The 26427-nt window shown below is 40.5% G+C and overlaps 2 protein-coding genes across 3 annotated transcripts in view; one reads left to right on the top strand and one right to left on the bottom strand.

The window, feature by feature from the left end:
* The window catches only part of HDLBP (high density lipoprotein binding protein), a 40852-nt gene extending 39634 nt beyond the window's left edge, over positions 1-1218 (bottom strand). For both annotated transcript variants that reach the window (XM_086468648.1, XM_086468649.1), the window contains exon 1: positions 1126-1218. The gene's annotated coding sequence lies outside the window, so the exon portion shown is untranslated. The remainder of the gene's footprint in view (positions 1-1125) is intronic.
* A 2705-nt stretch (positions 1219-3923) lies between these two features.
* SEPTIN2 (septin 2) lies at positions 3924-20170 on the top strand. Its single transcript, XM_009955444.2, has 12 exons — positions 3924-3932; positions 5093-5213; positions 8409-8495; positions 9377-9500; positions 12165-12299; positions 12584-12701; positions 14017-14118; positions 14432-14577; positions 15217-15300; positions 17642-17699; positions 19620-19732; positions 20147-20170. Exons 1-11 carry the CDS (start codon positions 3924-3926, stop codon positions 19722-19724), a joined length of 1089 nt encoding a protein of 362 aa, XP_009953746.1. The 3' UTR covers positions 19725-19732; positions 20147-20170.
* Positions 20171-26427: the final 6257 nt, after the last annotated feature.

The raw sequence follows: 26427 nt of genomic DNA, 5'->3' as shown, positions 1-26427 counted from the left end.
GTGAATTTGGATACAAATGCTAAACTAGAGCTATGAATTCAAGCACCTTGGCTCAATCTCATCAGTTAGGAGTGAACTGCTGCTGTTATTACTAACATGCCCAGCATGACCTGCTCTCTTCCTTCTCTTCTGTCAGTGGAAGGAGCTACTGTTGCCAGTTGGGAATCCTTCCTGCTGTTTGGGGAAGGCCAGTATGGGAAGCGCTACGTATTGTGTGTCAAGCCACTTCAGCTACAGCCAAGCCAGGCCCAAGGATCATGAACTCCCTGCGCTTAACCCTCTTCACTTCTGCTTGACTGCTGGATCACCCCATTCTATAAATAACCTGCAGTAAAACCACACCACAGGACCAGAGAGCAGCTCAGCAGAGAGGCAGAATTTCTCCTCTGTCATGCAGAGGTGGCTGGGTCTACCTGAAGAGCCGCAGGTGAGGCAGAAACCCCTATCCAGAGCAGCCCGTGACCGGGGCCCACCAGCGGTGCAAGAGAAGACTATCACACTTACGCTCGAACTCTTAACCAGGCCGAAGCAGAGCGGGCCTCTGGACATAGGACGGGGTCTGCCACCATCCCCAAGGGGTGCAAGGCAACCGCATCCCTGCCTGTCACGGCTGGAGGCGTTCGAGCCCTCCTGAGCCCCGTCCCCTCCGGGGCGGCCCAGGAACACCCCCGGCTGACCCGCGCGGCGGAGGGCGGCCGCCGCAGGGAGGGGAAGCGGGGCATGACTCAGGGTTTTTCTCTGCTCCCAGGTTGGCACCGCCGCGCTCCCCGCCACCGACACACCGCGGGGCGGCCGCTGCCGGAGGGAGCGGGGGCGGGGGAGGCCGGGGCGGCGGCAGGCCCCTCCGTGCAGTCCCCGCCCGGTGATTAGGGGGGGCGCCCCGGCGGCACGTGGCCCACCCCGCGCCAATCGGAAAGGCCGGGACCATAGAGCGGAGCCAGGTACTCGCTAGACATTCCGCCCGCGGAGCCCGTCTCTCTGCTGCCGCCATCTTGTTGGAGGCACCGGAACCCGCCCGGCGGCGGAGCCGGGCCCGCGCCCACCTTCCCGCTTGTCTGAAGCGCTCCCCACCCCCCGCTGCCCTCCCGCGCGGCCGGCGCCACCGGACGCCGGGAACGGCTTTACCTCTAGTAGGCCCGCAGCGAAGCCTATGCTGGGTACGAGGCCGAGGGGCCGGCCGCCATCTTGGTAAAGAAGAGGGATGTGCGTGACCTACCAACTTACGAATAGTCCCACCCCCACATTCCCTTGGCCCGCGGGTTGCTAAGGGAACAAGGCGGCCGCATGCGCGCCGGTCCTGCACCGCCCCGGGGGCCGGCCCTGAGGAGCGGGGCGGGGCGGGAGCGCCTCGGCTCCTCCCCTTCTCCCTTGGCGGTGGTGGCGCGCGGGAGCGGAGGTGGCAGCGACAGCGACAGTAGTGGCTGTGGTTGGCTGTGTGTGGCGCGGGCCGGTAGGTGCGTGTGCGGTCCCGGTCACCGTCCTCTCCCCTCCCTCGGTGGGGCCGGGGGGTCCGCCTGCAGAGCCCCTCTCTGGAGGGGAAGGACAGCCTTTTCCCCAGCATTCTGGGGGCTCTCTGGGAAGCCCCTCCGGGCGCTTCCGCAGGAAGGGGCTGAGGGAGGAGGGGGCTGAGGGAAGGCGGCGGCGCGGCGGCCGGGAGGGGTGCTGGGGAGGAGATGCTGGGGAGAAGGAAGCGGGCCGCTGGCGGCTGCGGGGCGGAGCGGCGGCCGACGGCGGCTGCTTAGGGGTGCCGGGGTGGTGAGGAGCGCCCTGGGGGCCTGTGCGGAGCGCGGGGCCTTGCGGTCGCCTGGGCTGCCGGTGGGAGGGCCTCGGAGATGCGGTTCCCTCTTCCCGGCGCGGAAGAGGTCGTAGCTCCGGTGCCCTTTGCATGCAACGCTTCAGAAGACGCTCTTGTAGGAAACTCTGGCCGGGTTATTGAAACCGGAGGGCGGGGAACATGACCGACCAATTCCGGAGGAAAATCTGGACTGCTCTGTGACCGTGTGTTCTGCCTATGTGGGAGCGCTCAGCTGCTGCCCTGAGGAAAATGCAGTGGGAAAGATCTTTCGTGGAAGATTTCTGTGCTTCGTCCGTGTATTAAAACATAATGTAACTGCAGCTATTTGCATAAACAGCTCTCCTTCGTTTCTTGGTAGCCGTGAGAAACTTTCCTCTATTCTTAGCCTGCCCCTGAGAAATAGTTGGGTGACAGGCAAGCCTTGTGAATTAAAAGAATGTTCTTCTGTATTCTAGCAGGATCTAGCTTTATTTGGCATTGAAAATCTCTTGTGAAGAATGGTTAAGCAGGGATCAATGACATCACTCCGCAGGAAACACTCTTGGAAGGAAGAGTTGCTATCAGATCAATCTTGCATGTTGATAAAAGCCTTACAGACAACCTCTTCAGTAGTTGAATGCTTTGTAGGTCATAGACCAGCTTATTGACTGACATACAGACATTGCAGATACTGGATTTTATTTTTAGCGTGAAATTTCACTTGAGAAGCATGTTATCACTTTTCTATTCTTGCATGTGTAGCAGGACGCCAGGTTTGTGTGAAACAATGCCTCATTATTTCAATGTTTAACACCTTCAGTCTGTCCCTCCCATCAAAAAGCCTTCCTCAGAACTGGCCTCTGAACTCTTGGTGGGAGTAGAAGCAGCTTGGTAACTATTAACGGTGAAGTAATTGTGGTGAGCTAAAAAGTTGCATCTTAATAACCGTAAAGGAGGTTGCACTTGTATGTATGTTGTATCCAGTAGCTTTGAGAAGCAAATGCTGTCACCAATTTGAAAACAACTTTGCTCTCTGCCTAGGATAAAAATGGCTGGGCTTCTGTCCATCTGACACTGGGCAGCGTACTTTGGCTTCAGGATGGGTGTTGGATGGGAAGGGTGCTGTACATTGAAGCAGTTTGGTGTCATTTCACATGAAGCTGAACTCACTGACAAAAATCTCCTTGGAAGATGGAAAAATCAGATGGTGATAATTTAAAATCTGCGGAATGAAAGTGGGAGTGAGCTAGACAGATAAGAGGTGGCTAGGGTGTATCAGCTTTGTGAGTGGGAACAGACTCCTTTTTGGTTAGAGGGACTTGAAATGGGAACTTGGAGCACTCATCACTTGAAGACACAGCATATGCTAAATTTTTTATATTGCCATAGCAGATTATATGATCTCTTGAACTCATGCAAGTTAGCGTGATGGAAGTTCTCTTGTGTTGGCAGGTCTTTGTTTGTCAGGAGACTTTTTTGCATAGAGGTGTTAGATGAGAGATTTTTTTTTTTCCTGTCTGCTTTGTATCTCAAAGTGATGCAGCTGCATGTGAAAATCTTATCTTGAAAATGACTGACTTTGCAAGCATCCAGATGAAAAAGGAGGAGGAAATGTTTCATTTTGAAGCTGTCGGCTCTTTACAGAGCACTCAAGCATGAAAGGAAATGTTGAGAAGAAGGAGGTTTAGAAAGAAAAAATAATACACGAGTTGTTTTTTTTTTTAGCTTTGAAAAAACTGTTTCCTGTAAATAGTAAGATGTCTTTAGGTAATGTGTCTGGTTTGGTTAGTTTCCGGAAAGGATGCGAACTTTTCTTTTTCAGGCTCAAAATGTCTTGTCATACATCTAGTGCCTTTAGCACCCCACATTCCTGTTGCTTGAATTTATTGTCCAGTGATGTTAATGGGTACAATGGTTGCTGAAAATTCTGCCCCTTGTTAATACCAAAGAGTCAAATATTTGCACTCTGTGAAGCAGTTGACACTGCTTCAAAATCTAGCCATCCAATTAAGAATGCTCCACGTTTAGTCTAGTGTGCAACAGTGGATATGACATTGTTTTGTGGTTTGTTTTTTTTTTTCTTGTATGATTTTTAATAAGCTGAAAACCATTATTCTTTTTCTAGATTTGTTCCTGACCTTCCATAAAAATGTCTAAGGTAAGAATAACATTTCTGTCTTCCAATGGAATGATATGAAACAGTTACTTTGTTTTTAAATATTAATCTGCAAGGGCAGAATGCATAACTTGCATTGTGTTTGATAGTGATGTGTATGCTTAATTTATGGGTCATAAAAAAAGAGAGAATTCACCTTTAGAAGAAAAATATTGAAAGACTGAGTGATGTAAAACATATATTAAAGTAGTTTCCTACAAGTATAAACTTGTACAGTTAACTAATTATCTTGGAAGGATTTAGTTTTGTCATGGAGTTGCATACAAGCTCCCTGATACATTTTCCTTAAAACTTCCGTTCTCCTACTGTGCTTTGAGTAGGAATCATTTAAGAAAAGGATGTTCTTAGATTTAATTTCTTCATTTACTAATAGAGTCGACTGACCTTCTGGTAAAATCCTTCATAAGCAACATGGTAACTTAAAACATTACTGACATGCTGGGATTCATCTGATTCTTGGTCCCCTGAATTTGGTATAATGGGTTAAACATCCGTGTTAGCTTATTGGAGTGAGAAAAACGAACTAAAGCTAAAGAGCTAAAGGGTACTCCAGGAATGTGTTTGAAGAGGGAAACTAGTAGATCTAAAGATTTCTCTGCAGTATTTGTTGTAGTGGGCATTTGAAACACTGTTGTGTAAATCCCACCCCCTGGCTTTAAGAGACTTCTCTAAAGAGGACTTCCTGCAGACGGGTCTCACTTCACTAGCTGCTCAGGATTTTCTTTTGGTTATGCTAAGAACAGATTAGAAATGGTCACCTTTTCATTTAAGTCCATAAACATTGGACCCAAGCTTTTTTATGTTAAATGTGTGTGAAGACACTGTTTAAAAAGTGTGTGATTAGTGAATGTACTTCATACTTCAATGAATAAATCAAAACAAATCCCCAAACATTTTACTTAAGGTGGTCTTGGCTGGGTAGCTGAATAAATGAAGGTTTTGTTGTTTTTTTTAAAAATCTAGATGAATGCAGTTGTTCTGTGCTTCATTGTCAAACTGCTGAGCAGCAGGACCACCTGTGTAGTTTTCTCTCTCTATGTTATGTAGCTTCAAATAATTTGAAATAACTGAGGAAAGCCATTATACAAACAAGTATGTCCTAAGTAATTGATTATTATTGTCTTATTTTATTTTGTTTATAGCAACAGCCTGCTCAGTTTATCAACCCGGAAACCCCTGGCTATGTGGGATTTGCAAACCTTCCCAATCAAGTTCACCGGAAGTCTGTGAAAAAGGGGTTTGAGTTTACTCTTATGGTGGTTGGTAAGGAAATGTTTTATAGTCTTTCACAAAAACAGTACTTACTCGCAGGGAATTTGGAATTAAAATGAATGTTACTTCCACTTTTGTAATGCTTCAGCTTGCATCAGAAAGCTTTTTCATACTGTAGCATTTAACTTTCTCTTATAGTTTATTAATTCATGCAACAGTTGTTTTCCACACTACAAACCATGGTTGAATATGTTAATAAGTTTGTGAGTGAAGTGATCATCACTTCCTTCCTTCTCTCCTGTCTTACAGGATTCAAGCATTCCATTTAAAATACAGTTTAAAACTCTTCTTGCATTTGAATACCATCATTGCTTGTGTGTCTTGATTGAGAGAACAGTAGTAAGGAGGCTATTCTATTTAAAATGTTCTTTATACTTCTGTACTTCCAAAAGAATCTGAACTCGGGTCTTTCCACTCCTTCTAAATGCTCTTGTAAGAGAAGAATGAGAATTAGATTAATTGGTTTTGATGTGAGTTGTTACTTTCTACGTTGATCTTGATTTTTTGTTAGTTATAATTTAAAGTTTAATTCTATTAGATACTTCTTTGAGAATCTGTGTCAGTATCTAGGATGAAAAGAAAAATCTAGTGTGTCTGCAGAAATACCTTGATTCTCTGAGAAGTCAGTGTTATTTTTGCAAACTAAGTAGGCTCCCAAATCAGATTTGGGCGTCTTCTGTATATCTCCTGGTCATACTGCTTGGGAGCTGCAATTTCTGAGTTTTGGTGTTTGAACTCTGTAATTCTCACTTTTAAAATAGGCTTTTGCAAAAAGTACCCTGATAGAATTAGGTCCTTGATTACCTGGCGTCACAGGAAGTAAATCCCATTTGTGTGTTAGATTTGTCCAAGAGAGATCACAGTGGAAATGAGCAGGAGAGGTGAGGTGGTACATGAGAGGAGGTGTTTAAGTTCTTAATTGTTTTGGATTCCAGTAGTTACAGAAAGAGTCTATCCTCTAACCTTTCATTAGGGTTGCCAGATGACAGCCCTGGTATTGCTTTTATCCTGTTCCTGTCTTCTGTAGTTCGGGATGGACAGAGTTGGCCCTTACTTTTGTCTTCCTAGAGTTTTACCATAGTTATTTACTGTACTTTTTATTGGATTTGCTTAGGATAATATCATAATGGATATCTTATAAAATCTAAGGGTAGGGCCAAACTATAAGCAGCTGTTTCACATTATGGTGTCTACTGTAACTCTCCAGAATTTAGTGTTCAATGATCTTAAAAATGTGAACAGTTCTGAGAAACTAAAGGTGTGCTTTCTCTGCTGCAGTTAAACTTAATTTCCAGACCTCTTTGAGATTAGCTGCAAACAGTGCTATGTGAAACAGTTCTGGCAGAAAGCTGTGTAAAATTATACAGACCAAACAGTTGTTTCTAGCCTCTTGTACAATAGAAAATGGGGGGGAAATAACATGGTATCAGAGTAACAGAAAGGCAGTTAACTCCACCCGAGTCTCAGAGTAAAATTTAACTACAGTTGCACCCTGACAGTATTCTGAGGGAGAAATAAAAACTACAGGAAGTGAACTTGGAGAAAAGTAATTTCACTGAAAATTTGGAGTGGTATTTTAAGATACACTTGCAGAGGGAGGCAGTCGATGCAAGATAAAATAAACTGTGCTCTAAATTGTTGATTATTTCAACAATTTGGAATGTGTATTCTTTCTCTAGAAATATGCATGGGGTTTAAGTACATTCTTTTGTGGGCTGTATCACAATGCCTGTATTGAGCTATTACTCTTCATTTAGTTGCTGTGCTTCCTAATCTCTGAGCAGGACAATGTTTCTTTAAAAGCTATCTGTGCTGACAGAGTCCTAATCAATGATTTTGCTTCTTCACATTGTTTTTTTCTGCTATTGTTTATTGTGGGTTGTGAAAATATGAGCTGGGCTTTATAACAAGTTGCCTCATTAGTTGTGTTGCTTCCAAAGAAGTCCCAACCACTTGTATTTATTGACAATTTCATGTTCGTTCTCATTATTAAGCTATGACTTCATCTAAATAGTTATTTCCCTTTAGAGTCACTAAACTACTGTGGCCAGTAGTGAGAATAACTACGCTTTTTGCTAATCCTTGGCAGTGACTATCAAAACTGATTTGTTTTACATGTAATATTTACCCAGACTGGAAGTATGGAATGTGCCACTGGTTAAAACCATACTTTTTTTCCGTTTCACTGAAATGATGCCGTGTGACTGTTGAGTTACTCTGTCTGCATGTCTTTTTCAGTGGTGAAGGCTGCACTGATAAAATCCGATCTCGAGAGTCACATTCTATAAGGCATTAAGAACTGTCAGCTCCTAGTCAAATCTTTATTAGAAAAATAGTTCCATCTCTTTTTTTTTTTTGTTCAGATATTTTTGTCAGACTTCTATTGTGGAATAGTCTGTTACTCAGAGGGATAATTTTTAATTAATTCTGTCAACACTTGATATAAAACCAAAAATCTAGAAAACGATTTGTTCAGTGAATTCAAGAACTGAGCAGTTTGAGTTGCTGGTCTTTTCTATGCTGTGAACATTTGTTCTGATTAAGAACTTGATCTTTAGCTAATTAGTTGGCTTTTGAACTTCCCTCATGGCTCAGTCAGCCCTAGAACAAAAATATATTTATGGTACACTGCGGTAATCCCCAGTATCATGAAAAAAAAATTGCTCTGTCGGTATGTTCAGTGGCCATGTCATATTCCTCTTCCCTTGTTTGCCATATTAGCATAAAAAGCAGAAACAAATCACCCTTTCTGATGGCTGACTGTGCAGGAGTTCAGCAGTGCCTTTTTGGTTGTTTAAATGGATACTACAGCCTAGGCAGGATCTAGCTTCTCACTCTGTGTGATCCTTCATGTTGTGGAGTGCCAGCAGAAAAGCATGCCATAAAAATCAGCAGACATGAAATGGGAAATCTTAAGTCCAGATCAGAACTCCACTTGACTAGCAGATTTAATTACAAATCATCATCCCTGAAAGCTCTGAGAAAGTGTATTCTAAAGCTGAGATGTAAAAATGGTTACTCAGCCTTTTTGTGCAAACTTTTCTAATGCAGAATTATAAGATGTAAACTTTTAAACTGAAAGATTTACATTTAACATGATAAAATATATAGTCAGATGATACTGTCTGGATACAGTTGAAATGAATTATGTAGATATGTTGAATTTATCTTGACATTGATACGCAGGTGAATCTGGATTGGGAAAATCTACATTAATAAACAGCCTCTTCTTGACAGATCTCTACCCAGAAAGGATAATCCCAGGAGCTGCTGGTAAACACACTTTGTTCTAGTTTCTCTGTTCTGCCTGATTCTTGAAGTTGAATGCTTTTATCTTTGGATTTTAGTAAGAGCCACTGGTGATTTCTGGCTGTAATAATTTCTAATATATTTCCTGATTATCTGTTTGGTAGAATAGGTTCCCCCTGTCCCCAGGATGTGTATGGGGTCTTGATTGTTTAGTCCTTGGGTGTACTCATGTTGGCACCTAGAAAGCTGATACCTTATTTTGCTTTAAAAAAGTCATCGTGTCACAGTAAGATAAACAACCAACTAAAACAATCAGAAACTTTCTTTAATTTTTGATCTATTGCAATTCTAAACATACGCATTGTTTATGCCTTCTTGGACTGGCAACTTGATTCCTTTGCTTTGGGTTGATATTTAGTGAATGTGAACTTCACCTCTTTCTTATTCAGTCTCTTGTCCCTTTTTTATTCTGTTAAACAAGGCATACAATAATCCAACGAAAGAGAAAGTTGTAAGAAAATAGAGGAAGATGCTGTTTTTTCCCACCTCTTTGCTACTTGTTGAGTGACTTGCTTTAATATTTTATTATGTTAGCTGATGATTACTTATCACTTTCAACCTTAGGAAAATAATCCATTACGTATAATTTAGTATTGTTCTCCAAATTGCTAGGGTTTTCTCAGTCCTTTTTGCCTTAGTTTCTACATTATATTTAAGAACAGTATGAAATCTCATCTACTCCTCTAACAAAATCTGAAGAACTTAAGTGATGAGTCTTGCTGTCAAGTTATCAATCTGTGGAATAATATTTATACAGTTGCATCTGCCAATTAATGCTTTAGGCTTATCTCAAAATGACAGTCTTATAAATTCTGTTCTGAAAGATCAAGTTTATTGTCTTTTAGAGAAGATTGAACGCACTGTGCAGATTGAAGCCTCAACAGTTGAAATTGAAGAGAGGGGCGTGAAACTACGTCTGACAGTTGTAGATACGCCAGGGTATGGGGATGCTATCAACTGTCGAGACTGGTATGTACACAGAGCATAGATAGATCTGTGTAGAAAGACTGACATCCATTTTGTATTTGTTCTGGGTGTGGGGTGGGGGGATAAGTAACTGAAGTGGGGCTGTATTAATAATGATACACAGCTCAAAGTAGGATGGCCGAAGTGGCAACCCTAGCTCTTTTAAACACTTGCATTGCAACTTATACTGTTAAGTCATTATCTTCTCCCTTTTTTTTTGGTGTGTTATGTGAGGTGCTGAATTTGGGGTGTGATTTTTGGTGAGATGGGCATGTTTTCTAATCTTGAGGAAGCTTAACCAAAGTGTTAGGAGTTCATTCAGATACGCGTAAAGAGGAATCAATAACTCCCACACGACTTAAAATAAATTCTGGGACATAGATATTTTGATCTCTTTTTAGTTAGTTAACTTTTTTAAGTTTGGAAGAGTTTTAACTGTGTTCTTGACTTTTTTATAGTCAGAAAGCAGTGGAACCACTGGGGCACAAATTCGACAATACTCTGAGAAAGTAATTCATCTAATCTTTAGTGCAAGTAAGAATCCACCTTTAGATCTTGTCCACGTTCATTTGAACTTTTTCAGATTCTGTGCTTCATTTTTAAGTGCATTTTCATCATCTTTGGGTTTGGTTGGGTTTTTTTGAGAAATTTACTTTATAATAAGTACTAAGAAATAATCGTGACATCAGTGGTGATCAGTTTTCAATGGTAATCCCTCTTCCCACACCTCTCAAGCTCCCTGGGGTAGGGACTGGGGAAAAGAAGTCACTCCCATCATAAGTGAAGATCAGGTTCGAGACCATCTGAGGAACTTGAACATACATAAGTCCATGGGACCCAACAAGATGCATCCCTTCTTGTTGGGTTATCTATGGCAGATGTAGTTGCCAAGCTACTCACCATCGTATTTCAAAAGTCATGTCAGTCAGACAAAGTCCTCAGTGACTGGAAAAAGGGAAACATCACACCCATTTTTAAAAAGGGTAGAAAGGACAACCCTAGAAGCTGTCGACCAGTCAGCCTCACCTCTGTGTCTGGTAAGATCATGGGACAGATCCTCCTGGAAGATATGTTGAAACATATGGAAGACAGGGAGGTGATGAGACACAGCCAGTATGGCTTCACCAAGGGCACACTGTGCCTGACTAATCTGGTGGCCTTCTATGATGGATTGGATAAAGACAGAGCTACTGATGTCATCTACCTGGACTTCTGGATGGCCTTTTGTATGGTCCCCCCATAACATTCTTGCCTCTGAATTGGAGAGATACGGGTTTGATGGATGGACTGTTGGATAAGCAATTGGCTGGATGGCTGTGTCCAAAGAGTTACAGTCAACGGCTCAAAATCTAAGTGGAAACCAGTAATGAGTGGTTTCTGTAGTGGGACCAGTACTATATATCTTCATCAATGACGTACTGGAATTGAGTCCACCCTCAGCAGGTTTGCAGATGACACCACGCTGAGTGGTGCAGTTGATTGACTAGAGGGAAGGGAGGCCATGCATGGGGACCTTGATAGGCCTGAGGAGTGGGCCCATGCAAACCTCATGAAGTTCAAAAAAGTCAAGTGCAAGATCCTGCCCCTGGGCTGGAGAGATCCTCATTATCAGTACAGACTGGGAGATGAATGGACTGAGAGCAGTCGGGCACAGAAGAATATGGGGATACTGGTGGACAAAAAACGGGACATGAGGCAGCGATGTGCGCTTGCATCCCTGACAGCCATTTGCATCCTGGGCTGCATCAAGAGCAGCGTGGCCAGCAGGTTGAGGGAGGGGATTCTGCCCCTCTGCTCTGGTGAGACCTGCATCCAGTTCAGGGCCCCCAGCACAAGGCAGATGTGCACCTGTTAGAGCTGGTCCAGAGGAGGCAATGAAAATGATCCAAGGGCTGGAACAGCAGTGAAGAAAGGCTGAGAGAGTTGGAGTTGATCAGCCTAGAGAAGAGAAGGCTCTGTGGAGACCTTACTGAGGAATTTCAATATATAAAAGGGGCTTATAGGAAAGATGGAGACAGACTTGTTAGCAGGGCCTGTAGTAACAGGGCAAGGGGCAACGGTTTTCAACTGAAAGAGGGTAGATTTGGGTTGGGCATAAGGAAGGAAGTTTTTTACAGTCATGGTGGTGAGACACTGGAACAGGTTTCCCAGGGAAGTTGTGGATACCCCATTGCTGGAAGTGCTCATGGTCAGGTTGGATGGGGTTTTGAGCAACCTGGTCTAGTGGAAGATGTCTCTGCCCGTGACACAGGCATGGACTGGATCTTTAAAGGTCCTTTCCAACCCAAACCATTCTGTGATTTTAAATTCATTTGGAACAAGAAGCTTAGATTATCTTGAGCATGTGTAATCAATACTAGTCAAAAGATAAATACTAACCCAAGAGAAATTTGCTGTAGAGGTTAAGATGTGTGTCATGTGTATGCATATTTTATCTTAATATAAAACCCCCAAATATGCATAGTGGTTTGTTATTCTGGAATCCAAGTAAAATTTTAAGATTTATGCTCTTCTACTCTCACAGCACCAGTAAATAAATTTTTGTCCACCCACAGGTGGTTCATCAGCAAGATGTCTTGGTGTTTCAGTATTACCTTTGAAACATCATTAAAATTGTTGGCCGTTTGGGAACGAGCATGATTTCTTGAATCCATATTTGTTTTACAGTTTTAAGACCATAATCTCTTACATTGATGAGCAGTTTGAGCGATATCTGCATGACGAGAGTGGTTTGAACAGAAGGCATATCATAGATAACCGGGTTCATTGCTGCTTCTATTTCATTTCACCATTTGGTCACGGGTAGGTGTTTCTTTGTCATTTTATTTGTGAAATAATTTTACTTCAGGGGGTTAGTTTGTGCCCGTTGACTTAAATTTTCAGAATCAGATTGCCATTACGTAAGGAAGTACTAGAACAGCTGGAATCAATTAGGTGTATTATTTCTGTCTGTAAGGAGAGAGGTCTGCATTGGTGTGAAAATAAATTGGTAATTTAGATTAAAAAGTTTTCTGTATTTTAATCTTAGCCTTAACCTTAAGCCTTTGGGTAATTTAGATTAAAAATTTTTCATATTTTAATTTTAGCCTTAAGCCCCTGGATATTGAGTTTATGAAGGCCATACACAACAAAGTAAATATTGTACCAGTGATTGCAAAAGCTGATACGCTTTCTCTGAAAGAGCGAGAAAGACTAAAGAAAAGAGTAAGTATTTTTCTAGCTTGCCAAAAAATGTTGTACTTTGCTTATAGCAGCCAGGCCGCTGAAGGTAGAGGCATTATCACTCAACCTTACTCTGTCCTAGGTAAGAAAAATATAGTCTCATGTACAGTGTAACATTATTTAATATGTAGTTTGATACCTTGTAAATTCTTTTATTATGTATTTAACTGAGAAATTATCCTTAAAATGTTGCCTGCAAAATGGCAGATTTGCTACATTCATGATTACATTATAAGTGAATCTTGAAACTTTGGAAAAATGTTTAAATGCATTTATTAATGCTAATTGCTCCCTTACCTGTTTGGTCAGTCACAAAACAGAGGTGGTATCTGCATCTATAATGTGCATATATATATATTTTTTTTTTTGTCCAGTCAGAATTCTGATGATTGAGAAATAGGATTTTCAGAGATTTTTCTAATTTTGGGGTTGTTTTTCTTCCCCTATGTGACCCTCTTCTAATACATTCTAATTCTTTCTTCTATAGGCAAGACCCCGTAACATGTTCAGTCTGGCAGGATTTGATGCTGTATTTGCTGAGGGGGCAAAAAAATGCTGCGAACCATCATGAATTCATAACAACTATGAAATTTAGAAAGAAGTGTTAGGATTAACTTGCCAGAAGGCACACTTGATCCAGTCTTAGCTGTTATGTTTAAAACTTTGTCTATGATCTTTTCAGTTATTCTGGAAGGCCTTATAGTTATCTTACCCAACTTGCAATAAAAATAGAGAAGTGTACTTTAGTTTGATATATTGTGCTAGAATTCTGCAGAAATAAAGATATATTTTAGAAAAAATTAAAGAGCAAAATTTGGGTTTATGGCAAATGGATTCCAGCTGCAAATGCCATTCTTAGCAGTCATGAGGACTGAAACAAGTATTTGTTGTGTCTGTAGCTCAGTTAGGTTTTTAAACACTCCCACCTCTACCCCTCAAATAGTAATTCAGAGTAAATCAGCAAGGAGTTTTAGGCTGTTCAAAGCAATTACTGACTTCTAAGTCAATGCTTTATAATTAGAAAAAAACCCAACCAACCAAAACAAAACACAATTGCAAAGGTTTTAAAAAAGCTTAATTTCTTATGTGTAATCCCCAAAGGACAGTGTTTATTTGAACACTATTGTTTGTCTGAAAGTTTGAGGCAAGTAGTTGTTGAATATCATGAAGAAATATGGTGTTTGAAAACAAATACTTGCCAAGTGACTGTGTAACTGATCAAGTAATTTTAGCTTAATATTTAAAAGCACTGATTTTCAATGTAAACGATCCCAATTTCTTTTATTATAAATCTCAGATTCTGGATGAAATAGAAGAGCATGGCATCAAGATTTATCACCTGCCTGACGCTGAATCAGATGAGGATGAAGATTTTAAAGAGCAGACCAGGCTCCTGAAGGTACGACTGACTTCATAGGTTACGTATGTGGATAATATACTGTGTCTTTTCAGACTGCTCAGATGGCTTTAGAGCAAGATAAACACTGTGACCTACGATGAGCCCTTGAGTGAGTCACTGTGTCTCTGTGCCCAGGCTTTCCTATCTGGAAGATGATGTTTACAATTACTTGTTGGGTTTTTTTTTTTTTACACCTTCAAATTAAAAGCATTATGAACTTATTACCATAATATGCAGTGCTGAGCAGAACAAGAGCTGGTTTTGGAGTTGTTTGTTCTGGTTCATTAGTAATTTTTGCATTTTTGGTGTTCAGGCCAGCATTCCATTTTGTGTAGTGGGATCCAATCAACTCATTGAAGCCAAAGGTAAAAAAGTTAGAGGTCGACTCTACCCGTGGGGTGTTGTTGAAGTGGAGAATCCGGAACATAATGACTTCCTGAAGCTGAGGACCATGTTAATGTGAGTTACAAAATTCCAATTGAATGGTGGTTTATAAAACAGTCACCAGGAAGATACTCAAACACTGTGTTGGAGGTTTGGAGTGTTGTGGAATCCTTGGAGATACTCAGAATTTGTCTGGAGAAGGCCATGAGCAGCCCTGACCTAGCTGGCCTAGGCCTAGGCAGGGATTGGACCACATAGACTCCATGGGTTCTTTCCAATCTGAATTACTCGGTGATTCTGTGAAAATAGTCTTTTGACTAATTCTTTTGTCGAACACAGTGTTGTATTGCTATTCAGATCCCCAGGAACACAAACCAGGTTGCTTTACACCTTCTGCTTAGTTAACTACATCTATATGTAGATGTGTATCTGCAAAGGAGGAGACATCAAAAGTCCACTGGGTGATTTTTTTCAGGCTTTGCTACTCTGTTTCCCCTCGCACCCAGGAGGACAGCTTACATCAGGGTCTGAGGTGGTCTCTCTAAGTGTCTCTTATTGCACCAATTTAACTTAAATTAGCTTTTAAATTAGCATGTCAAATGAGTGTACATGCTGAACACATCAACCCATACAGTGCTGAATGTGAGAGTTGGTTGAGCAATAATGGGACACAAGTGTGTTTTAATTATCTTCTAATTATTTTCCTTCCGCCAGCACCCATATGCAAGATCTTCAGGAGGTGACCCAGGATCTTCACTATGAGAACTTCCGCTCGGAGAGGCTCAAACGAGGCGGCAGGTTGTCACCTTATGGCTATATGCTGTTTCTCCCTCTTCTGAATTTATTTCTGTCCTCTCTCTGTCTCTCCTACCATTTCATTGCTAGGATTTGGTAAATCATGGACAGCTCTGTAGCTCCAGTCAGCACCAAGTTCAGTCAACCAGCTTACACCAAGCATAAGAAAGAAAAAGTATTATGTAAATCTGAAGAGACAGTTGTGGCATTAAAAGGGTATAGTTAGATCTCTGCTTTGTTTTAAGGCTTGAACATAGTTGGATTGGAATGTTTGAGGTAAGTATGGCAGATGTTTGTGATAAATTTCTTTGAAAATCTGCAAATTAGGTCAGTACTGATATGTTAAAAAAAGGGTTTTTTTAAAGATGCAGTCCAGATATTCCAGTAGTTAATTCTGAAAAAAGAGAAACTCGAGTGCTTCTGGAGTGCTTTATTAAACATGGTATACAGAAATTATTTTCTTTGCACAGCAGTCACAGGATAATGTCTTTCAACCTTGTTTTGAGCTGTGGTGGGTAGGGCACAGCTTTCCTGGTAAGAGAGACAGGCAGAACACCCCATTTTTAACTAAAATAGCAGGATTTGGAAAGCTGAGTTTGTGAGCTGATGTTGAAAACCAGGTGTTTCTTGGTTTAGATTTTTCAGTTGCTTTTCTTATTTCAACCACTAGAGGGTTTCATAATTGCACGTTTCACTGGGTTTGATGTATTTTGCAAAGCTTTTTCCATCAGGATGTCGACATAGGTTTTGTCACATGCCTAGTCAGTTTTCAAGAAGAGGAGTTTGTCTTTGCCTGTAGCATTGGCCTACAAGTCCAGTTTTCCCTTCAGGCAAGACATGCTCTTCTCCCCTGACTTTTAAATCCTGTCTTCTGAAGTTCACGCTAAACCCCCAATATTTTTGCCAAGTTCTGGTGCCTATTATCCAACAGGTATGTACGTAACATAACCTAAGGTCATTCAGAGTTAAAGTAGTGTTTACCGATTTTTAGAAGACTTAAAGTTGCATCTGCCAAGGACCTGTGACAGCAAGTTGCTGCTAAGTTGGGGTTTCTTTCTTTGTGAAACTAAACCATGTTTTTCTATCTTGTCTAGTTAAGTGGCTCATATATCTTTATTTTCACATTTCCAAAGTGGTGCTAGAATGTCATTAAGCTCACTATAAGTAAGAGTAGTTTGTGGGTGAATTTATTTCAAACTGGCACCTACACCCCTAGCAGTGCTTGGCAATCAGTGCTTGTTGACTGCATTCACGAATGTTCTTAGAGGCTTTTGGGCACAGAGGGTTTTTTGACAATCTGTTTCTCTCTTAACCTTTTAACAAGCATCAGTTTGCTTTGCACTTTTGATGGCACTTGTGTGATTAGATCTGTTAGCAGATCTTCCCCGTTGCAACATGGGGTAGGAGAAATTGATTTGCAAAGTGGTAGGTAATGTTGAAAATATAGTGCATAACAATATTCTTATGTTTGGTGTCTCAATTAAGCAAGAGCTTGCTGAGATACTGATTGAAAGCATTTGCTTAATTTTGACAGGAGTAATCAGTGTTTGTACTGTATTTTGAGATGTTATACAAAAGAAATCTTTTGGACTTGCAATAATCAAACATCAAAGTCTCAAGTGGAGTAGAGGACAAAGAGTTCCTCCAACTGGAAGGATTCCAGGGGTGTACAGTGGTTGTGTTAGTTCTATGGTTTTGGTTATGAGCCTTTCAGATGTTTGGTAGCAAATGTGGTTCATGAAGTTAGAGATGGGACAGAACTGCATCAAAGGAAGTTTCTGCCTGGAGGTAGCCAGCTTTCCAGAAAAAGCATTTCTTAGAGCACTTGTTATTTTACAAGTTGCTTCCATATTTTTGTTGACATCTTGCCCAGCATTACCTTGAACTTATATTTTGATTTAGTTGTATTGATTCATTGCACCGATGAAAGAGAAGAATTGAGAATGTGTGTGCAGTATTTCTGAATTTGCTGTATCTGTGTGGTACTCACTTAAGATAATGTTATGCTCAGGTGAACTGCTACACTTGAACACTGTTCAGAAATAGTTTCTATTGATACCTACATGCAAAGATCTGTCATGTTTTAAAGTCATAGCTAGAATGGGTTTTTGAAGTTTGTACTTGTTCTGGGCATAACTTTATGAAGGACTAAGGGATAAATTGTTGTCTTAAAATAATTCAAAAACATGAATTGTAGCTATGTGGGGAATGTGTTACAGTGAATTTTCTTTGCATTTTGAAACTGACATGTTCTAAGAGACTTGATTTTGTCAACAAAGCATTCTGTGGAAGTTCAAAATCTGGAAAGTACGCATGTTATTGAACAATATTAATCTTATTTCAGGAAAATAGAAGATGAAGAAGTAAATAAAGACCAGATTCTCCTTGAAAAAGAAGCTGAAGTAAGATGACAGAGCTCTCTACTCTTGTGATGGGGGATTTTTTATTCTTGTTTCACTGCTTCAGGTCAAATGATTTATGTGATCTTGGTAATTTGTAAAGAAAAAGACAGAATTTGCTATTCAAGTCATCTAAGGTGCAGTGACAAAACAGAATGCAGAGAGGCATAGAGAGGTCTCACTGTACTGATTTACTGGAACAGGAGGAATCCCATAAGATACCTGATTCCGTTGTACTAACCAGCAATGGATGCAATGCATGTTGTGTGGGGAGGGAGAGCCATACTCACGTGAGTAAAGGTTCTGAAGTTAGCAATTGCAGATTGGGAAAAAGTCAGTTCAACTCTGCAGCAAAGGAGGAAACAACGGTAGGAATTGTCAGGAATAAAAAATGAACAGAAATTCCTATTTTGCCACTGATAAATCCATAATGCATAACTCTAACAGTGTTTTCATTGTCCCCCTAACCCAAACCCGATATAACTAGGATGAGAAAAAGTGCATTGCATAGCAAAAAGTGGGCAGAAAGGCAGACGTGGAGATCTGAAGCTGGTCCTGCACAAGGGGAGATAAGGTTAACGTTCTTGTTGGGAAGTAGACAACACAGAGGAAGGATATAGTGAGGGGCTTACATAATCATAGATGGCAGGATGAATGGGAATCTACTAGTTCAGAATTGACAGATTTCTAGAGTTTGAGAGCGGATGTCAGGAAATACTGGGTGTGTGCACCTGGCTGTTAGGCTCTTCCATGCATTTCCTAACAGCCATCACTGCGGAGAAGACTGAGTTAGATGGACTTTTTGGTCTGCCCTAGCCCAAGCAGATACTCAGTCTTCTGCTAGTGGTCTTAGTGGCTACTCAAGTCCCAAAAGATAACCAGAGTAAAAGTGAAAAGAGTTGTTGTTTCAAGGAATATGAAAAAAGAGAAGTGTAAACATTTCACAGGTTTAACTTTTCATTGTTAAACTTAACAGTTTAGTTTGAGTTTGAGTGTAGGTGCACGAAGGCAAAGACACCCAAAAATATTTTGGTAGTGAGGTTGACTTCCCACCTGTCAGAGTTGAGTACAGAATTTGAGTATTGTACGTGCAACGTCGAAGAATCATAGGGTACCAGGTTGGAAGGGATCTCAAGGATCATCTGGTCCAGCCTTTCTCGGCAAAAGCATGGTCTAGACGAGATGACCCAGCACCCTGTCCAGCCAAATGTTGAAAGTGTCCAGTGTTGGGGAATCCACCACTTCCCTGGGGAGATTATTCCAAGGACTGACTGTTCTCATTGTGAAAAATTTTCCTCTTGTGAAGCATTAATTAATTAATTATTGAAGTAATCTTAGTGGCTGAATTAATCTTAGTGGCTGAGTTATGCAATTACCCTGTGTTGAAATGTTGCAGTGCTCTGAAACTGAGCTTCAAACACTTTTAATAATTCTTATGTCTCCTTGGATGGTTTGCCTGTGATACTTGCTTCCACCTAGTCATCACTAGCAAGGGAGCTGGGAAGTAATCCTGACAATTTTTTTTAGTGTCAGATGTGAGTGTCGTTTGGAGGGACATAAACAAGCTGCTTTTCTTCTGGTGATAAGCTTTAGCAACTGTGTTTGTTCAGCGCTTCAGCACTGTCTTTTTTATGCATTAAACTTCGGAGGAAGCAGAGACTTCCATTCAGGGATGCTTAAAAATCTCATCCCGAATTACAATAATAAAGCCTGCTTGTTTCAGTCAGCACATTTCCAACCTTTTAAGGGGTGAAGAAGAGCAGTAGGAGAAGATGTCATAACCTGAGGTTGTAACGTATCTGTTAAAGATAATGCAGATATGTGTTTGCTCTTTAATATAAATAGTTACTAGTGTGGTGGCAGCAAAGAATCATATTCTGAGGTGAGATTAGGCTACAGGTTTCTTCTGTGCTACTTTTCCAGCTTCGTCGCATGCAGGAGATGATTGCAAGAATGCAGGCGCAGATGCAGATGCAGATGCAAAGTGGAGAAGGAGATGGCAGTGCAGTTCATGGACACCATGTGTAAAGTCTTTGGTAAGATGTTCAAATAGTCGCTTAAAGGGGTTTTCTTTTCACTGCTTATTCGTGTGGCTGGTATTAAGAAGTTTTGGAAAAATGTTTACAAGATGCATTTGCATAGGTTTCAATCTTCATTTTGATTTCTAAGGTTACTGCCGTTTGCAAAGTGAAATGGCTTGGAGCCAAGCTAAATGGTAGGGTAGTTGTGTGTGTGTGTGTGTGTGTGTGTGTGTGTATATATTCAGATTTTCCAGAAAGTCAATACAATATGTGTTGGCAAGAATCACGGAAGGAGTCTTTGCAATTGTTCTCAAACTCTTGATGAAGTCATTGTTTCTTTTTGACTTTTAAAATGTGTGCAGTTCTTTTGGATTTCTAACTGTAAGAAGATAGCTGATCTTCAATTGTATTTTTCTGTCTTGTTTTTAGATTACTTTATACCCTGACTTAAAGGAGTCCTTCTGGAGTTGAATTATGGTAGCGTTCTACCAGAAAGGATGCCTTTTGCTCAACATGTGACTTGGAGTTTGCTTTAGAGTTGTCATTGTTGTCACTCTTGTGATATGTATTTCATAACATGTAGTCAGTTGGTATTTTATATGTTATACACATTTGACTTTGGTTTTGTTTAGTAATTTTTGTATTGAGCTTATTTTCAGTTTCCCATTGTATTAGGGATACAAAATAGACATTGAGATTTCTCTAGCCTGATATGGCATTATATAATAATATTTCTTTTTTAATGTGGCTTATTAGTTCCTTGCTTTTAACTTAGTATTACATTTAGAAATAACCAGCTGTCAGTGATACCTTGTTCAGTGGCATGTAATAGTCGCCTCTCTAAGGATCCCTGCAAGGTTAATTTTCTACTTTTTGCAGTATTTACAAGTGTGTGTCTGTGAGACCATCAGCCCTTTTTCTCTCTGCTCAGTGCAGATCGTTTCCTTGGCCTCTGCAAGTATCAAATTCAGTCATGCCTTGTGTCTTAATGAAAGAAGTAAGAGGAAATGCCTCTTTAAGACACATACTGTATTTTATGACAGGCATTATTTCCTTCAGATTTAACCTTGAGGAATACATATTCTTTATTGTTTGCCTAAAATCTGTTACTCTATTGCAGATAATTTTTAAGAGTTTCTTGTAGATAAGCACAAATCAGTCCTGCTATTTTCTGGCATTACTGTAGCCAAATAAACTTGAATAATGCTGATATTAAATGAGGTAAACCCCAAAGAGTAGTTTTCTATGCGTGGGTGTTTCTTATATCCAAACGCATAAGAAATTCTATTGACTAATGACTATTCTATTCCTAATGACTATTTTCATACTATTTTTAGGGCATTGCAAACCGTTAGTTATAGTATAAAATATATACCAGCACGCTTCTCTTTTCTTTTTTTTTTCTTTTTTTCCCCAAGTGATCGGTGCCTGACAGGATCAATGCAAACTGTATTTCAAGGTCTTACTCCAAGATGGAGTTAGTATTACTTTGGAAGTGACTCTGATATGTTACTTTTTTTTAATATATTTTATTTTTTTATAGGCCAAGGTCACTTCCGTTAATGCTGATAGTAAAGGAGACTGGGTTTTAGCTTGGCTGGACTTCTACTACATACTATGTCTGGTGTTGTATTTGCAGTGCATGTAACAGCTACAGTACGCAGCTATGTAGTGGGAGCCAGTAGGGTAAGCAGTAATACACCATGGTTGGTTTTTCTGCTTCTTCTGATAAAGCCAGCGATCAGATTTCCCAAGCTGATCTGTTACAAAACACTGTTATCTGAACAGCTATTAAATACATAGAATTGCAACTTCATTCTCTTTTTTTGAGCTCAGGAGCAGCTGTGAGTTTTATAAATTTTTTTTAATGTTTCTTTGAAGAAATTAATAGGATTTCTACAGTTGATGTATAATTCCAGTGGTACTGAAGTGGCTGGATTAAATATAAACCTGCAAAGCAACTGATTTTTTTACCTGCCTGAAACTACTGTTGATGAATTGTTTTATATTTGAATTTTTCTAAGAATGTGAAGTAAAAGACTACATCATAGCTCCAGTTTTTTTCTCAAAAGCAATTGCTGTCAATGTTTTGCACAACTCATTTGACCTTCCCTGAAAGAGAGAAAATGAGAACCTTCTTGTGAGATACGCAGAAGTGTTAAGTCCCATTTTGTCAAATATTTATGTATAAAACTTAGATGGAAAGACATGCACTTCTAAGTTTGTGTCTTGCTTTTTCGAAAGAACGTGTGGAAACAAAAGAATGTGCAGTATGGTCAGAAAACACTCCATAGCACCTTAATTTCTAAATCTTTTGCTATATTTTTGTGAATCAGTTGTCATAAATTTACCAAAAGAACTTGCTATAAACTTAAGTCATTACATACTCCGTGAAGTCCCATGCTGTTCTTCAGTTGCCACAAATCTGGGTTGTTTTTTTTCTGATAATGCAGCATTTATCCACTTTTAAGCTCTTTGTCTAGAATCTCTGTTAACTGTTTTGAACACAGCATGCTTCAAACACTCTCCAATGCGCCAGGGAGAGCAGCTCCGGCATGTTTGTGTCTTAACCTGTGAGCTTGGTGGGGTATGGTAAGCTGCAACAGTGCTACGAACATGTACTTGAAGAAAAACTGTGAAATCTAAAATGTATGCAAAGGGGGACTGGTTGTACACGTATCTCTCCCTAGGTATGTTGGTTTGATGTTTGTTTCTTGTATTTTCTAACATGGGATCAAAAGCAGATTGTCCATGTGTTTATTGCTGTTTGGTCACTACCTGTGGAATTATTTTAAGAAATGTCTTATTCTTTGAAATAACCATGTCTCTATGAAAATATTTGATCAGGATAAAGTATTCTGTTTGATTCTTAGGCAAATAATTTTTTAATCTAAAAATTCTAGCAGGAGAAATATTTTCGTATTTGAGGTGGGTTTTTTTGGTTTTTAGTAGGAAAAAGCAAGTTTATGGCACTTGCCATTTTAACTGAAATACTTAAGACAGCTACTTGTTTCTTCTTGCCAAGTCTTTGGGGCAATAATTCATATGTGCCTGATGTCTCTGAAGGTCTACTTCCTCTTCGCTTTTCTTGTGATGGTCTTATAATTACTGGTTTCATGGTGAGAGATGGAAAGTGAGACTACCTTTCTCAGATTCTGTTTCAGACAAACTGAACAACTGGTAGAAGAAAGACTTGGAGACAAAAGGTAGATATTGTTTAGTGGCTTGCTGAACTGGCCACTATGCTTTTTCTGTTACAGTGTTGTAATGGCTTTTATTTTAGGAATCAAAATACTTCTGAATTTGCAGAGCTTTGTAGTTGGTAGCAAAAATTACTTGCTCTTGGTACAAAAATCTGTTATATTCTGTTTTATGTACTGCCTTTAGCCAAAACTATAATAAAAAATGCTAAAATACATTTTTTCATCGTTGTTGTTGTGATTCTTTATTATAGTCAACCCTGGCAATATTAATTTGTTTGTGGTGATATGTTTTAAATACAAAGGAGAATCATGGAGTCATAGAATGCATTGGGTTGGAAGAGACCTCTAAAGGTCATCTAGTCCAACCCCCCTACAATAAGCAGGGACATCTCTGACTAGGTCAGGTTGCTCAGAGCCCCATCAAGCCTGACCTTGAATGTCTCCAGGGATGGGGCTTCCACTACCTCTCTGGGCAACCTGTTCCAGTGATCCATCACCTTCATATTAAAGAACTTTTTCCTAATGTCCAACCTAAATCTACACTTTTGTAGCTTAAAACCATTAACCCTTGTCCTATCGCTACAACCCTTGTGAATTGTTCTTCCCCTGCCTTCTTGTAGGCCTCTTGCAGGTATTGGAAGGTTGCTATAAGGTCCTCCCTGAGCCTTCTCTTCTCCAGGCTGAACAATCCCCACTCTCTCAGCCTGTCTTCATTGGAGACGTGCTCCAGCCCCCTGATCATTTTTGTGGCCCTCCTCTGGACACGCTCCAACAGGTCCACATCCTTCTTGTGTAGGGGGCTCTAGAGCTGAACGCAGTACTCTAGGTGGGGTCTCACCAGGGCAGAGTAGAGGGGCAGCATCACCTCTCTCGATCTGCTGGCCGCACTTCTTTTGATGCAGCTCAGGATGCGATTGGCCTTCTGCGCTGCAATTGTGCACTGGTGGCTTGTGTCCAGCTTCTCATCCACCAGCACCCCCAAGTCTTGTTCCACAGGGCTTCTCTCTAGCATGTCTTCTCCCAGCCTGTATTGATACCAGCAGTTGCCCCGGCCCAGGTCCAGGACCCTGCACTTGGCCTTTTTGAACCTCATGAGGTTCACCTGGGCCCACCTCTCCAGCCTGTCCAGGTCCCTCAGGATGGCCTCCTGTCCCTCTGGCATGTAGACTGCACCACCCAGCTTGGTGTCATCAGTGCAGATGTGGTTGAAAGAGAACACATTGATGAACCTGTGTAAAATACAGTCATTAAGTATTGTATGCTCTGAGTGTATTGGTGCAGGGCATTTCCCTACGGGTGTTCCCAGAGCTGCCAACATCCTACCTGTGGGATCTTGCTTTTTCAGCAGCTCTCACCAAACTTGCATGTCCCTTAATTATTATGTGAGCACAGAATGAAGCTACTTCTTAGGTGGTGCACAGGGCCATTGTTTTCTCCAGTGAATTGTGCTTTGTCTCTGGAGAGAGTGAAAGGGTGTTCAATCTTTGTTCTGGCTATTCCAAAATAATTTAGGCTTCATCTTCCTGTGAGATGACTTCAACAACCCTTATGGCTGTTACTGATTAAAAGCACCAGACTGTTTCCTTGGTTTTGGATTCTTGAGCTAAATGTTAATAGCAGAGGATTTTACAGCAGTACCTTAAATTTTGCATGTGTTGCTTTTGCATGTGCGCTGGTCTGGACAGCTCGCTTTGGGCTGCTGGGAGGCACACATTATGCTGTCAGACCACTCCACAGGGGTAAAACTTGTGCATGTTGTGACCCTTCATATATGGTTTTAAAGTACGTTTATGTTTCATTTATCTGACATATTTAGTGTGAAACTGGTACATTAAAGGCAGATTCATCTTTAGGCTATAGTTAGGTAAAAGACAAGGGAATACCCTGAATATGTCAGACCTTCTTTTTTTTGAAATAAGACTTCCTGTTTGTACCAATTGTATTTTTTTCAGGATGGTATCCTTTCTGTGAGGTGTAGAAGACTACTTTTGTGGAATTCAAATCCAGTTCTGGAAAGGAGTGCTGGAAAAAGGTTGCACAATGAAATAATTACTGGAAAAATTGTTATTAAAAAAATCTTCCAGATTTTTTTAGTTCTGTGCACAGAAACAAAAAGAATGGTAATTGTGGATGGGGACTGAAACAGCATGTCAAAACTGACATGTAAAACACAAAACTGGGTAAACATACTGGAAGTTTTCCATTTATAAATGTGTGGATTAGTGCTAGCGGTCTTCTCAAACCTTTTTATTATGCACTCATATGTAGGAAGAAAAAGGAAGATTTGGCTTGAAAAAATAAGGCGATTATGGTTGGTCAGTATAAATATTATTATTGACATAATGATAAATCTAATGACCCACATTGAAAATGTCTTTTGTACCTTATTTTGCTATTGACAGTGACAGAGGAATGTTACACTAATACTTTTTTTAGGCAGCATGTTGACTTAGGTGCTCACATACTGCAACAAGTTTCATTTTCCTTTCAATCTGCTTAATAAACCCAAGGTATCACGTTATTTTGGAGGAATTGCAGTGCATTTGTTAGTACATGGCTATGCAGATAAACTTCTATGACTTTTATATGCAGTAGCATAATACAGCTGAATATATGTGGGTGTGGATTTTCTGTATAACTGTGTATATGTATCGTTTTTAACCTTTTCTCTGAATTAATTTCTTAGCTAATTTATGTCTGCACTTCTATGAATAACTCTCTGCCAGTCCTTTTCGCCCACTTGTACCATTCAATGAGATTTATTTTCTTCTGATCATCTCTGTGCTATTCAGTAGATTTTTTCTCTTCTGTCTTTGGAGTGCTGCCCTTTATTTGCTTCTTCCACTTGGTATCCTGCAAGTTCCCAGCATTTTTCTTGTATTTCATCCATACCTTTGGGCTAACATTCTTGTAGGTTCCACTTGTCCTAATTAGAGTGATCGTGGGTTGTCTACGGAAGTGTAGTCTTTTCGGAAGAGAGTAGTTGGAGCTCACTGCTTGGCCACCTTAGCTCTTCAGAGTGAAGAAGGTGATCACTTAGAGCCTCTTCCGTCTTAGGTTGTTCTGAATATTTGTACGGCTTGGCTGGAGATCAAATCTGCACCACTTGTTCCTAGGCTTTCCATTTAATTGACACCTTTGGATGAATTAGTCATACTTCTGTCTCTCTCTGTTCATAAGCACTGATGACCTCAGAGTAAGTGACTGAGAAGAAAGCTGTCTTGTGATGCTAGAAATAAAGGAATGTCTGCCATTTCATCAGCAAATTCTACCAAAAAGAACTATATTCAGCCTTTCTCTTAACAATGCACTGTCAGTTTACTATCCTAGGCAGCACTATTGAAAGTTCTAGTGCAAAAACGAATGGGGTTTGTTATTGCTTTATCTTCTACAAAAGCTGGAAATTAGTAGGGTATCCTCGCGAGACTGAAAGAAATGAAGTTCAGCCTTGTGAATTGTAACTTTGATGTCAGTTGACTCCTCTGTTGTTTATATCCGAGTAGACAG

Source organism: Leptosomus discolor, chromosome 7 (assembly GCF_034619465.1).
Source record: "Leptosomus discolor isolate bLepDis1 chromosome 7, bLepDis1.hap2, whole genome shotgun sequence".
Lineage (NCBI taxonomy): Eukaryota > Metazoa > Chordata > Aves > Leptosomiformes > Leptosomidae > Leptosomus > Leptosomus discolor.
The sequence above is the reverse complement of the archived record's forward strand: the minus strand, read 5'-3'. Positions and strand labels throughout refer to the sequence as shown.